General features: G+C 47.6%; 1 protein-coding gene across 1 annotated transcript in view; it reads left to right on the top strand.

Annotated features, from left to right (window-relative positions):
• Nucleotides 1–13,283, top strand: part of LOC140319289 (titin-like) — a 159,625-nt gene extending 146,342 nt beyond the window's left edge. The window contains 15 exon segments of the mRNA XM_072396876.1: nt 22–321; nt 411–713; nt 799–1,101; nt 1,188–1,772; nt 1,858–2,160; nt 2,374–2,673; nt 2,821–3,396; nt 3,549–3,854; nt 3,986–4,591; nt 4,685–9,861; nt 9,978–10,134; nt 10,217–10,701; nt 10,783–10,936; nt 11,203–11,526; nt 11,937–13,283. Coding sequence (XP_072252977.1) covers nt 22–321; nt 411–713; nt 799–1,101; nt 1,188–1,772; nt 1,858–2,160; nt 2,374–2,673; nt 2,821–3,396; nt 3,549–3,854; nt 3,986–4,591; nt 4,685–9,861; nt 9,978–10,134; nt 10,217–10,701; nt 10,783–10,936; nt 11,203–11,526; nt 11,937–12,229 — 10,172 coding nt within the window. The 3' untranslated portion in view covers nt 12,230–13,283.
• Nucleotides 13,284–14,363: the final 1,080 nt, after the last annotated feature.

Here is a 14,363-nt window from a genome sequence, read left to right as displayed (position 1 = left end):
CTGTTACTCCTCTTTTACCAGCTAAACCTGACGAACCAACGGGACCCTTCAGGTTAGATGAGATTGATGCCACCACTGTCACCTGCAGCTGGGATCCTCCACTCAGAGACGGTGGAGCTCCCATCAGTGGCTATGTGGTGGAGCAGCGTGATGCTCACAGACCTGGTTGGGTACCTGTCTGTGACTCAGTTAGCCGACCGACATTCAAGTTTGAGAACCTCATTGAAAGAGACGAGTATGTCTTCCGTGCAGCTGCCACAAACCGATTTGGCACCGGAGAGTTCCTGCAGTCGGAGGTTGTCATATGCAAGAGCTTAAAGAGTAAGACCTTTGATTTCAGTTCAGATGATACATCCAATGTTATCATCCAGCAGAATGGTAGCATTCAGAATGGTTTTCTTCCTCCACAGATGTGCCTGGACCTCCTGGCCGTCCAATCGTCTTTGATGTATCACGTGATGGTATGACAGTGGCCTGGGAACCACCAGAGGAAGATGGTGGTCTGGAGGTTTCTGGATACATCATTGAGCGCAAAGAAGTCAGGTCTGACAGATGGGTGCGTGCCAATAAGAACCCTGTGACCATGACCAGGTACAGGTCAACTGAGTTGACTGAGGGCCTGGAGTATGAACACAGAATCACTGCCATCAATGCCAGAGGACTGAGCAAACCAAGCCTGCCATCCAAACCAGCCGTGGCAACAGATCCCATTGGTAAAAGAAAACTTTTATTGACAGATTGTGCAATCTGTTTAAGTACCAACTTTAATTGCTGACATGTCATTTGTTTCCTGTGCAGATCCACCTGGCTGTCCTCAGAACCCAAGGATCACAGATACGACTAAGTCCTCTGTGTCGCTGGCTTGGAGTCCACCTGATGATGAAGGTGATGCCAGGGTGGATGGTTATCTGATTGAGATGCAGAAGGTAGGCACCATGGCCTGGACCAAGTGTAACACTACGCCATCACTGATCTGTGAGTACACACTGACCAACATGCCTCAAGGAGAGGAGTTCAAATTCCGTGTGATGGCCTGCAATGCTGGTGGCTCTGGAGAGCCTGCTGAAGTACCTGGAACAGTCACTGTAACAGAGATGCTGGGTAAGGACCCATAATTACACCAGTACAAAAATCACGTGTATGTGATTTAATCTGAATCTTACTTTTGTAACATCATTGTTTTCCAGAATCTCCTGACTATGACCTGGAGCTGAAATACAAAGATATATATGTGGTGCGCAACGGAGGAGTGGTTAGACTCTCCATACCCGTCAAAGGTAAACCTCAACCAACCTGCAAATGGTCCAAGGATGGCGGTGCGGTCTCCACCAAGGCTATGATTGCCTCCACTGAGGATTCCAGTGAGCTTGTGATTAAGGGAGCAGAGAGGAGTGACTCTGGTGTATATGACCTTCTGCTGGAGAATAAGGTTGGCAAGAAGAAAGCCCAAATAAAGGTGAAGGTCATCGGCCGTCCAAGTGCTCCAGAGGGACCAGTGGTCTTTGAGGAGATCCAAGCCAACTCCGTCAAGGTGTCTTGGAAGGCACCCACAGATGATGGAGGCTCAGAGATCCTTGGTTACATCGTAGAAAGGCGCGAGGCAGCCAGAAACGCTTGGTACACCGTGGACTCTAGAGTGACTGAAACTCAGCTTGTTGTTAAAGGACTGAGGGAGGGAACTGAGTACCACTTCAAGGTCACAGCTGAAAACTTGTTTGGTGTTAGTGCATCTCTGAAGTCTGAGCAGCCACTGGTACCCAAGACGCCTCTCTGTAAGTATTTAACATAAACATTGTCTCTGAAAAATATGAAATCATTCAGTTATGCCCAACAAATGTGATCTGTTTTTCAAATCAGGTCCCCCCGAGCCTTCCAGCACCCCACCAGAGATCATGGATGTCACCAAGAGCTCAGTGGCACTGGCCTGGTCCAGACCAAAGGATGATGGCGGTTCTGCCATCACAGGCTATTTTGTTGAGTACAAAGTGGTGTCTGCTGAGACGTGGTCCCGCCACAGCATCAAGATAGCGTCCACTATGTTTACTCTGCCTGGACTCATCCCTGATACAGAGTACCAGTTCCGCATTGTTGCTGTTAATGATATCGGCGAGAGCGCGGCTGGTCCTGCATCTGACTCTGTCACCTGCAAAGATCCATTTGGTATGTCTTATCTCCCACCAGAATTTAAGTTTTGATAACATCACCGTAATAACTATAATAGATTTCAAAGATAGCACCAACCAAACCAAATCTCATCTTTAATCTCATCAATCAAGACAGCTTCCAGTAGTACAGCCTTGAGCTGAGAGTAACTGAAGATAGTAAATAGAAAAACCACACTGACTTGACTTTCTTTGTGTTTCTGTCCCTCAGACAAGCCCAGCCAGCCAGGTGAGATCGACACAGTGAACGTGAGTAACAACTTTATCACCATCCGTTGGCAACCTCCAGAGTGTGATGGTGGAAAGGAGGTCCTTGGCTACTGGGTGGAGTACAGGAAGTCTATAGAGAGCACATGGAAGAAGTCCAACAAGCAGAGGTTGAAGGAGAAGGAATTCACCATGAGAGGACTGGCTGAGGCCACAGAATACGAGTTCAGGGTGTTTGCTGAGAACGAGACAGGAATGAGCCGACCTCGTAGAACGGCCACATGCATCAAGACCAAACTGAGTGGTGAGTATACTCAAATTCCCAGTGAGAAAAGTACTGAAACACATTTACTCAACTTGGTTCCCCAGATTGGCTTTGTTGTGAGACTTTACGAAACATAAAATGTTTTTATGTGTTTCATTAATGTACCTTCCTGTTGTTCATCTCCAGTTGAAAGTAAACCAAGCCTGAGGAAGGAAATGGATGAAGTAACAGCCAAGCTTGGCCAGCCTGCTGTCATGAAGTGCCAGATTATCGGCAGACCCGTTCCAGAAATAAAGTGGTATCATGCCGGCAAGGAGATTGTTGAGTCTCGTAAATACGAGATGAGCTCTGATGGCCGGAACCACTCTCTGTCTATCATGACAGACCAGCAGGAGGATGAGGGTGAATACACCTGCAAGGCCATTAATGATGCAGGAGAAGCCGAGACCACAGGGGTTCTGGTGCTGGAGGCTGCGTCATCCTTCCACCCTGATTACCCACTAAAGGAAACCTACCATGCTGGACTGGGAACGACTCTGCGCATTCACGCCGTTTACATTGGTCGTCCTGAGCCAAAGATCATGTGGCTGCATGGGGCCAAGACTTTGGAGAATACAGAGGATATTAGCATTGAGACTACTGAGCACTACACACACCTGGTCATCAAGAATGTCCAGCGTAGAGTACATGGAGGAAAATACAGGATCAGACTGCACAACCACTTTGGCAGGGCGGACACCGCATTTAATGTTGAAATCTATGGTATGTCATGTAAATGTCTTGCTTTGAATACATTCGTTTGTAAAGGTAATATTATCAGATATGTAGATGATTACAAATAATATCTTTGTTATCATTTCATCATGAGCAATTTCCCTCGGGATAAATAAAGTCTCTTGAATCTTTGTTCCCAGACAAACCTGATATCCCACAGGGTCCCATTGTCCTGGACGCCCTCCTTAAGAACTCTGTCATCATCAGCTGGAAGCCTCCCAAAGACGATGGAGGCTGCATGATCACCAACTATATTGTTGAGAAGCGTGAGGACAAGGAGGGCGCCGAGTGGGAACTGGTGTCTTCATCCATCAACAGCACTTCTTGCCGTGTGCCCAACCTCATTGACAGCGCTGGATACTTCTTCCGCGTGTACGCCCAGAATCGCTATGGTAACAGCGAACCACTGGAACTCAGTTCCCCAATTCTGATTAAGAGTCAACTTGGTAAGCAATGTTGAATTATGTTTCAGATTAAATCCTTTCAAAATTCACGTCCTACAACCTTAGCATAGAGGAGTTTCCCAGGTATACTGCAAAAGTGCTGACAATGGCTTTATTTTTTTCCATGCCTGTAGAGAAACCATCACCACCTATTTCACCGGTTGTTTCTGGAATCACAAAGGACTCCTGTGTGGTTTCCTGGAAACCTCCACTCAGCGATGGAGGATCCAAGATCAAGAGCTATTGCCTTGAGGTGAAGCACAAGAAGGATAAGAAGGAATGGACCGAATGGACTCCGGTGACCACAGATGAGATCAAACAGACGGTGTTCTCCGTTAAGCACCTGACTGATGGTGTCCAGTACATCTTCCGTGTGAAGTGTGAGAACCTTGGAGGACAGAGTGACTACAGTGAGGAGACTACTCCCATCATTCCTGCAACAACCGTTGATGTGCGCGCTCCTGCTTTTAAGGAGGAGCTGAGAAACATGAGCGTCAAGTACAAAAGCAATGCTACACTGGTCTGCAAGATCACAGGACAACCCAAGCCTGTGATTAAATGGTTCAGAAGAGGAAAGGAGATCCAATCTGATGGAAAGAAGATCAAGATTCAGGAGTTTAAGGGAGGATATCACCAGCTGGTCATCACTGAGGCTGATGAGGAAGACTCTACTGTGTATCAGATCAGGGCTACCAACCAGGGTGGCTCCATCTGTGCTACAGTCTCTCTGGATGTTGAAGGTAAGCTTACAAATACTTAATTGCTCCAGTAAATTAATGTATAAGTTTAAATAAAACATAACCACTCATTCAAACTATTTCTCTCATTTCTAGTCCCTGCCAAGATCAACCTGCCAAAGAACCTGAAGGATAAGGAAGCCATACCTGCCCTTCGTGGGGAGGTGGTCAATATCAAGATTCCTTTCAGTGGAAAACCAGATCCCGTCATCACATGGCAGAAGGGACAAGATCTTATTGACAGCAATGGGCACTACCAGGTCATCGTCACTAGATCCTTCACTTCGTTGGTGTTCCCAAGCGGAGTGGATAAGAAAGATGCTGGTTTCTACATTGTCTGTGCCAAGAACAGGTTTGGTATTGACCAGCAAACAGTTGAGCTGGATGTAGCCGATGTACCAGATCCACCACGTGGGGTCAAGGCCAGCGATGTCTCCAGAGACTCTGTCAGTCTGAACTGGGTGGCTCCAGCAAATGATGGTGGCAGCAAGGTTGTAAGCTACATCATTGAGAAGTGCCCCACGACTGCTGAGCGGTGGGAGCGTGTCGCCCAATCCCGTGACACCCGCTACACTGTTACTAACCTGTTTGGAGGAACAAGCTATCATTTCAGAGTTATTGCTGAGAACAAGTTTGGACAAAGTGCCCCATCTGAGACCAGTGGCCCGGTCATGACCAAAGAGGACAAATCTCGAGTTCTACTTTATGACAGGGAGGTTGACGATACTGGACGTGTCCCCAAGGGCAAAGCCCAACACTCCGATTCCAAGAATCTACACAACAAATATGCCATTGCTGAGGAACTGGGCAGAGGTCAGTTTGGCATTGTCCACCGCTGTGTGGACATTAGCTCTGAGAAGACTTACATGGCTAAATTTGTCAAAGTGAGAGGTGCTGATCAGGCAATAATCAAGAAGGAAATTGCAACACTGAATCTGGCCAAACACACTAACTTCCTAATCCTCCACGCATCTTTCGACAGCCCTGAGGAGTTAGTGATGATCTATGACTTCATCTCAGGCGTTGACATCTTTGAGCGCATCAGTACAGCTGAGTTTGAGCTGAATGAGCTTGAGATTCTTAACTACATCAGGCAGGTGTGCTCGGCTCTGATGTTTCTGCATGACCAAAGCTATGGACACTTTGATATCAGACCTGAGAACATTGTGTACACAACTAGAACCAGCTCTAATGTGAAGATTATTGAATTGGGACAGTCCAGACACCTGACTCCAGGAGACCAGATCAAGATTCAGTATACCACTGCAGAGTACGCTGCCCCTGAGATCCACCAGTGTGACATGGTTAGCACTGTCACAGACATGTGGTCACTTGGTGTCCTAGCCTATGTACTTCTCAGTGGACTTAATCCATTCACAGCTGAAACCAACCAGCAGATGATTGATAACATCTCCAACGCAGCCTACAGCTATGATGATGAGTCTTTCAAGCAGGTCAGTGTAGAAGCATTAGACTTCACAGACCGCTTGATGACAAAGGAACGAAAGCACCGTATGACTGCAGCTGAGGCTCTGGTGCACCCTTGGCTCACAAAATCTGCTGAAGAGATCAGTGCCAGAGCAATCCCAACCGGAAGGCACAAGAGATACTACCAGGCAATGGTAAGGAAGGAGTGGAATACTGTGGTCTCTGCTGCCCGTGTGGCCAGTGGTGGCTCCATCAGGTCCCAGCGTGGGGTCTTTGTGGCCAAGGTGAAGATTGCTCCGTTCGAACATGGTCCTCTGGCTGGCCAAATCAGCCATAGAGTGGTGAATGAGGGAGACAATGTGAAGTTCAACTGCGTCATTGACAACTATGATAGCACTACTGAAGTCACATGGTATTGTGGTGTCAGGCAGCTTGAGGCTGGAGACAAATATGAAATCGAATATGAAGATGGTCTGGCTGTAATTACTATAAACAAGGTCACAAGAGCAGATGATGGCACTTATAGATGCAAGGTTGTGAATGAGTACGGTGAAGATAGTGCCTATGCAGACCTGTTTATCAGTGGGGTCAGATCTTACCGTGACTTCTTTACCACTCGTGTGGTCAAGAGAACGAAGCGCAGAGTTGACACTGCCAGAATGCTTCAGAAGCCGCCAGAGTTCACCCTCCCTCTGGTCAACCGCACAGCTTATATTGGTGAGGATGTGCGCTTTGGTGTCACCATCACTGTTCACCCTGAGCCTCGTGTCATCTGGCACAAATCTGGACAAAAGATCCTCCCTGGACAAGATGACAGGAAATACACTTTCATCAGTGACAAGGGTCTGTACCAGCTCATAATCCGCAACCTTGAGATGGAGGATGATGCCGAGTACAGTGTTGTGGCCCGTAACAGGTATGGTGATGACAGCTGCAAGGCTCGCCTCACGGTTGTTCCTCGACCTAAACCAGCAGACCTCACCCTGAGGCCCATGTTTAAACGGCTGCTTGCAAATGTTGAGTGCAGGGAGGGTCAGAACGTCCGCTTTGAGATTAGAGTTTCCGGTCATCCAACACTGAAGTGGGAGAAGGACGGCACACCCTTGGCTTTTGGGCCAGCCATTGAGGTTGTCCATGAGGGTCTAGATTACTTCATTCTTCACGTGAGAGACACTCTGCCTGAGGACTCTGGTGTGTACAGAGTTACAGCTACTAACTCAGCTGGATCTGCCAGCTGCCAGGCAACCCTTAAAGTAGAGCGCTCCACTCATGTAAAGAAGGATTATGAGACCAGTGATAAAGAGAAGCAAAAAGCAGCTGGACAGGAGGAATTGGACAAAAAGGTCAGGCTATATCAGATTTTGTCAGACACTGTTGTTACACCTCTACCACCTGCAGCAGTGCAGGCTGTCAGGGAGGCAGCCACCATGTTCAAACCTGCTGTGACAACCAAGAAGGGTCAGAAGACAGAAGCTGAGATACAGAAAGAAAAAGAGGAGAGGAAGAAACGGGCTGATGAGAAGAGGTTGCGCATGCCTTATGACGTCCCGACTCCTCGTGTCATTAACCCAGCTGTTCTTGAAGAGGATGTGGAAATAAAACACTTCCAGCCGCTATCCGACATGAAATGGTACAAGAAGCTGCGGGATCAGTATGAGTTTCCTGAGCCAATGGAGAAAATCAGCCAGAAGAGGATGAAACGTATTCGCCTCTCCAGGTGGGAACAGTTCTATGAGGTGCCCATCAGGATCAAGGAACAGTATAAACCTAAATGGCGCATCGCATCCATGACTCAGGATGACCTGGAGACTGTGCGACCTTCAAGGCATCGCACTCCTTCCCCTGAGCTAGAGGCTTACCGCAGGATCAGGAGGAGGTCTCTGGGTGACCTCTCAGATGAGGAACTGCTGCTGCCTGTGAAAGAGTATCTGTCCATGAAGAGAACAGAGGAGGAGAGGCTTCATCTGGAGGAGGAGCTGGAGCTCGGTTACTCTGCTTCTCCACCTAGCCTCAGCCCAGTTCGCTTTGAGCTGTCTGCTTTACGTCCTTCATCCCCAAGAAGAGTCTACAGCGATGATGAAGAGGGAGAAGAGATCCAAAGATATGACTCCTATAGGATTCCATCCAAATATGAGGCTGGCCCAGGCTTTGTTGAGCTCCGCCAGCGTCATGATAAGGCCACATACAGACCTCCAAGACAAAAGCAGAGGGTGTACGAAGAGAGAGAAGATCAGGAGCTGCTGCGCCCACACACAACCACTCAGAGACTCTCATCTTACAAGAGTCAACTCAAACGCATGGAGTTTGAGGAAAAAACGCGAACCTCGAAAAAGGAAACTGCTGTTAAAGTTTCAACATTCTCTGAGGCCACTGAATCTGAGCATCTGACAGCTTTTACCTCAGAATATATCCCTAAACCTATCAAGAAGCTCCCTACAACTGAACCCCAGAGAAGGAAGTCTCCTCCCCCAGAAAAGGCTTTGAAAACAGATGTTACTCTTCCTAAAGTGGACTTTATGTCCAGGTATGAGGAGAGGAAACAGGCTCTCAGATCAGAGAGGAGATCTGTGGAGAAGAAGGTTGAGGTGTTGACCCAGGCTCCTTTCAGCCTTGACCACGCCCCACGCATTACTATCAGGATGCGATCTCATCGCGTACCCTATGGCTCCAGCACAAAGTTTACCTTGAACATTCAAGCCAAACCTGAGCCAGAAGTTCAGTGGTTCCACAACGGAAAAGAGATTCATCAGAGCAGCAAATACCGCATTAGCAACATCAGTGGAGTTCTGACTCTGCAGATCATCAGCTGTGTGACTGAAGATTCTGGTACCTACCGTGTGGTCTGCAAGAATGCTAAAGGAGAGACTTCTGACTATGCCACATTGGATGTAGCAGGAGAAGAATATGCTGCTTTCTCATCGCTCCGCACAGAAGAGGAGCCTCCATCTGCTCATCTGCCAGAGATGACCCGAACAGAGGTTTACCACGTTTCATCTTCTAAAACAACTGTGAAAGAAACCGTCACTGAGACTGTGATGGAAACCACCACTGTTGTTGAGCCTGCTGTTGTTGAGCCTGCTGTTGTTGAGCCAGTGGAGAAGCCAAGCGTTCCTGCCACTATTCTGACCAAACCACGATCCTTGACTGTGGAAGAGGGAGAAAATGTCAGATTTGAATGTGATGTGGATGGTGAACCAGCACCCTCCATCACCTGGCTGCACGAAGGAGAAGATGTTGCTCCGTCTGCCCGTCACCACATTGTCTCCACTCAGTACAACTCCAGCTTTGAGATTTCTGCCGTTGAGATGTCAGACGAAGGCAGCTACACACTGCAAGTGGAAAACGCTGGAGGAAAACAAGAAGCACATTTCACTCTCACCATCCGCAAGTCTGAGTCAAAGGAGAAAGTAACTGCCAGAGTAACTTCTCCGGAGGCAAAATCTCCCCTTGCCAAGTCCCCTGAGCCAGTGAAGTCACCCGAGAGAGTAAAGTCTCCAGTCTCCCCAAAGTCCCCAACGCCAAAGTCCCCAACGCCAAAGTCCCCAACGCCAAAGTCCCCAACGCCAAAGTCCCCAACGCCAAAGTCTCCTACCCCAAAGTCTCCTACACCAACATCTCCATCACCAAAGTCCCCTACTCCCAAATCCCCAACTCCATCTGAAAAGCAAAGGGTGATGTCTCCAATCAAGTCACCAAAGAGAGTTATGTCACCAACTCTTGAAAAGAAGCCGTCCTTCTCGGCCGGGCTGAGTGACATCACTGCAGCCTCTGACTCTATCATCAAGCTGTCAGTGAAGACAGCAGGAGAGCCCAAACCTACCATCTCCTGGATGAAGGATGGAAAGGTAACTTGTTTAAATACTCAATCTACTGTAGAAGTTTTTCTGCCTTTTCAAATAAAAAACAGAAATTAATATACTTGCATTGCTTTGTAATACAATCATATTTTGTTGATTGACAGGTTCTGTCTCAGGGTGGAAAGTATGAAATATTTGAGGATTACGGCTCAGCTCATCTAGAGATCTATGAATCTGAGGTCTCTGATGGTGGAGTGTACAAGTGCACTGCTTCCAACAATGCTGGAACAATGTCAACAACCTGCAGAGTCACGATACAAGGTAAGACGGCATCTGGATGTGCAAGCAGTGGGACAAACATTGTGTTTCCTGCCATAAACACTGACATTTATTTCTACTCCAGACTCAAAGAGCCTTCAAACAAAAGCTGCAATCTCAGAAGAAGTCCTGAAAAAGGAAATGCTCCATGAGGAAATCTCGTCTTCTGTAAAGGAGGTGAGATCCTCACAGATGTCAGTCACAGATGGCCAGTCTCTGACTCTGAGGGCCGACATCCCTGAGGCCTCCAGCATCAGATGGATCCTGAACGGAGTGGAACTGGCCAACTCAGAGCAGTACAGATATGGAGTATCTGGAAATGAGCAGACTCTGACCATCAGGTCTGTCAGCCAGCAGGAGCAGGGGATCATCACGTGTCAGGCTCAAACAGCACATGGCACGGTTAGGTGTCAGTTCAGCACGGAAATCACAGCCAAGTGCTCAGATGCACCATACTTCCTGGTGCAGCCCAGGTCCCAAAATGTTAATGAGGGACAAAATGTTAAATTCACCTGTGAGATCGCAGGAGAGCCTTCCCCTGAAGTGGAGTGGTTGAAAGACAACACACTTGTAAGTCTTTTTCTCCATTTAATCTTTGTCAATCGGTATGTTAAAAATCCAACAAAGCCAACTTAAAACTGTCTCCTGCAGATATGTGTCACATCCAACGTTCGACTGAGTCGCTCTAAGAACATCTACACTTTGGAGATATGTGAAGCCACTGTTGCAGACTGTGGGAAATACACAATAACAGCCAAGAATCAGTTTGGACAGTGCTCTGCAACATCATCCCTGAACGTCCTCAGTAAGTTACCTCGCACCACTGCTTAACATGCATAAAAGCACTGTGCCATAGTGCACTTTATTGGCTTGTATACTAAAATTTGTGATGCAAAAGAGACTTGCATTCCTCTCGACTGCCCTGCAGTCAGTACCTAAACTACAGCACAGCAGCAAGATGTTTTGAACTGAAATCCAAGGCACTGCGGCTTACACTCTGTATGCACACATTCTGTTGTACTCATGCACACGATGTTCTGAGCCAAGTGCCTGTCATTTGCATTCTCACAGCTCTGGTTGAGGAACCAACAAAAATGATTATTGTGGATCACAAAGCTTCAACTGATGCTGCTGTGAGCATGCAGAAAAGTTTTTCGGCTTCATCAGTTCAAATGGAAGCCACCTCCATGCAGGCCGGCAGCTTCGGCAGCAGCTCCAGCTCTGCTGTTGGCGAATTTTCATTTGAGAGCATGTCTGCAACTAGCATGTCTGCCATGATGGCTGGGTCCATGGTTTCCATGAGCTCCAGCAGCCAAATGATGGAAATGTCTGCCCACTCGCATGTTGAGGCCTCCTCCTCCTCGCTGAGGGCCTTCAGCACTGGAGTTAAAAGAGGTGAGACTGGTTGAATGTGCATGTAAACTTAACAGGAGGGGGTCCCTGAATTCCCTGAGTTGTGAGTAAAGCTGGAGTGTGAAGGTAAAAGTATTGTTGTTACGTTTTTTTAAGACAAGTACCTCCTGTTTTTGTGATAAATCTGATCGATCAGATCGATCTGATCCATCTGATCCATCAGATCGATGGTCTTGAAGTGTTTCTGAGCTGCTGGTGTCAGATCTGAGCAGCCATCTGTACATTAACATAAAGTGAGAACAAAGGCTGCTAAAAAAGCATCAAAGTTGCTTTTTTTCCCCAAACAATTTAGTTTTTTTTCATTTAAGTTTAATTTCCTGAAAATTGTTCCAGAATGTTGAAAGAAAGATTTATTGAACAGATTAAACTCATAATGACCTGTTTGTTACCAGGCGTTCCACCAAAGATTGAGGCTCTTCCACAGCATGTCAGTGCTGAGCCGGGGAAGTCCCTGACCGTGGCAGGCCTGTTCTCAGGAGACCCCGCCCCCTCCGTCCAATGGGTTCGGTCGGGTCGGACCCTGCCCAGCGGGGACGAACGGTACCATGTGGAGAACACCGCCGACCTCACCACCCTCATGATCTCCGCTGTGAAGGAGGACGACGCCGGCGCCTACACCCTCCGGCTGTCCAACGAGCTCGGCTCCGACTCTGCAACCGTCAACGTTCACATTCGGTCTATGTAAAAACAAGAAAATGTTAATTTATATCCCTGTTTCCCTCATCCGACACTTTTTATTTAGTGAATTAGCAACAATAATCTTACTTGATAAAGATCTGGATTTCTGTTCTTGTAAATATGAACTATTTTTGTACCAAACTTGACATTAATTTATGCCAAACTAGACTAAAGTCTAAAGTTGTTATAAAATGTGCCATATTGGACAATTATGACTTAGGATGTTTGAACCTCTTTTCTGTGACATGTACATAATGTATATAGCCGAGTTTACCGGTTATGGGAAATGTATGCATTGTTATTTATGACAATAATATTAACTGAAACTAAATGAAACTAAATGTAGTTTAACAGGAGAAAGTTTCACCAGGAACGAATACCCTGTTAAACAGAGAAACTAAACTCTGTGCCTCAACGAGAAGTTGAAGTCTTAAGATTGCCTCAACGGGTAGAGAGGCTCCCTGTTGATGTTCTGAACCTGAAACAGAAAGACTAAGTTTATTGTTTTGGACACACGTCTGAGCGTGTGGTATTTCCAACGAGTTGTACCCTGAGCGTAAGACCCTGAGTGCTGCTTGCTTCACCCTCATGTAAGCAGCAGGAACCGGTCTTGTGCTCAGACTGACCGTGTCATACCGCCACGACTTGATGACCTCCTCAGGGTGCGAGCGGCCTGCACTCTGAGCGTTTAGAGCATTTTAATCAAGAGTGCTGCTTCTGACACGGCACTGCTGGACTGACTTTTAAAAAGAAACAACTCCTGGCCATAACTGAGCAGAAAGTCAGAGCCGGCACTGCTGTGCAGAAGCAGCGCCGTCTCCTGGAGGATAGTTAGGTAACGTGTTCGTGTATTTGAGTGTGAGTGTCTGTAGATTTTAGTCATTTCACCAGTAGTCGGGGTTTTCTTCATCCACTTCACCGAGTTAATCTGTTGTGAGATGAAATGCAGTTTTGATTTGCCCTGCACTTTGATTGTATTGATCTGCTGATGTAGAGCTATATTTAATCCTCCTTGAGTTTTATGCATTTCTGATTTAATAAAGCATGATTTCAGCACTACAGGTTCTGTGTCTTGTTGTGTTTTCACATTAACTCATTAAGATAGTCTTTATTACGGCCTTCTGTGGTGGCATCTGAATACATTTGTGGTATACAACAAAAGTTAGTACACCCCTGAAGAACATACAGCCATGAAAGAGGAAAATATAGAGTTAAAGACCCAGCACAGAGCAGGAGCTCCAGCAGCTGGTTTTAGATGAATTTAACAGGAATGACTTCAGGTTTGATATGAAACACTGAATATCTGAAGGTTTGATGATCTGTTAGAAAGAGATGAAGGTCTGATAAGGAGCGGGTTCTGGGTTCTGGGTTCTGGGTTCTGGGTCCTGGGTCCTGGGTCCTGGGTCCTGGGTTCTGGGTCCTGGGTCCTGGGTTCTGGGTCCTGGGTCCTGGGTTCTGGGTTCTGGGTCCTGGGTTCTGGGTCCTGGGTCCTGGGTCCTGGGTTCTGGGTCCTGGGTCCTGGGTTCTGGGTCCTGGGTTCTGGGTCCTGGGTACTGGGTCCTGGGTACTGGGTCCTGGGTTCTGGGTCCTGGGTTCTGGGTCCTGGGTTCTGGGTTCTGGGTCCTGGGTTCTGGGTCCTGGGTTCTGGGTCCTGGGTCCTGGGTTCTGGGTTCTGGGTCCTGGGTTCTGGGTTCTGGGTCCACATTAGAAACACGATCAGCAGGGAGACTGCAGAGAAACTGTCTGTGACCCCAGGAGTTGGCCTGTCCAGGCCTCTACCTTCTCCTGCTGCCCAGGCCACACTGCACCTGCCCTCCATTGAACAGGTAAACCTACTGTGGTCTCTTTGAATTTAGCCGGGCCAAAAGCTCAGCCACCAGGGGTCACCCTGTGAGCTCACCTCTAAGCCTGGCTCCAGCAGGGTGCCTTCGTTTCCCTTTCGAACCCATCGAACCCCTCTCTCCTCACCATGGGGCAGCAGGCAGGTATGGAAGCACTGAACCTCCGTGATTCTCTGGACCCTACAACTGACCTAACCTCCTAAATACCAAGAACAAGAAGAAGAAAATACAAAGAATGCTTTGACCTTCCTAAAAGGAACTTCATAGGTGCCTGGATTTTAGTGAAGGACCCAATGATGT

The sequence above is a fragment of the Leuresthes tenuis genome, unplaced genomic scaffold, assembly GCF_036924035.1.
Source record: "Leuresthes tenuis unplaced genomic scaffold, fLeuTen1.0.hap1 SCAF_12, whole genome shotgun sequence".
In the NCBI taxonomy this organism is placed as follows: Eukaryota; Metazoa; Chordata; class Actinopteri; order Atheriniformes; family Atherinopsidae; genus Leuresthes; species Leuresthes tenuis.
The sequence above is the reverse complement of the archived record's forward strand: the minus strand, read 5'-3'. Positions and strand labels throughout refer to the sequence as shown.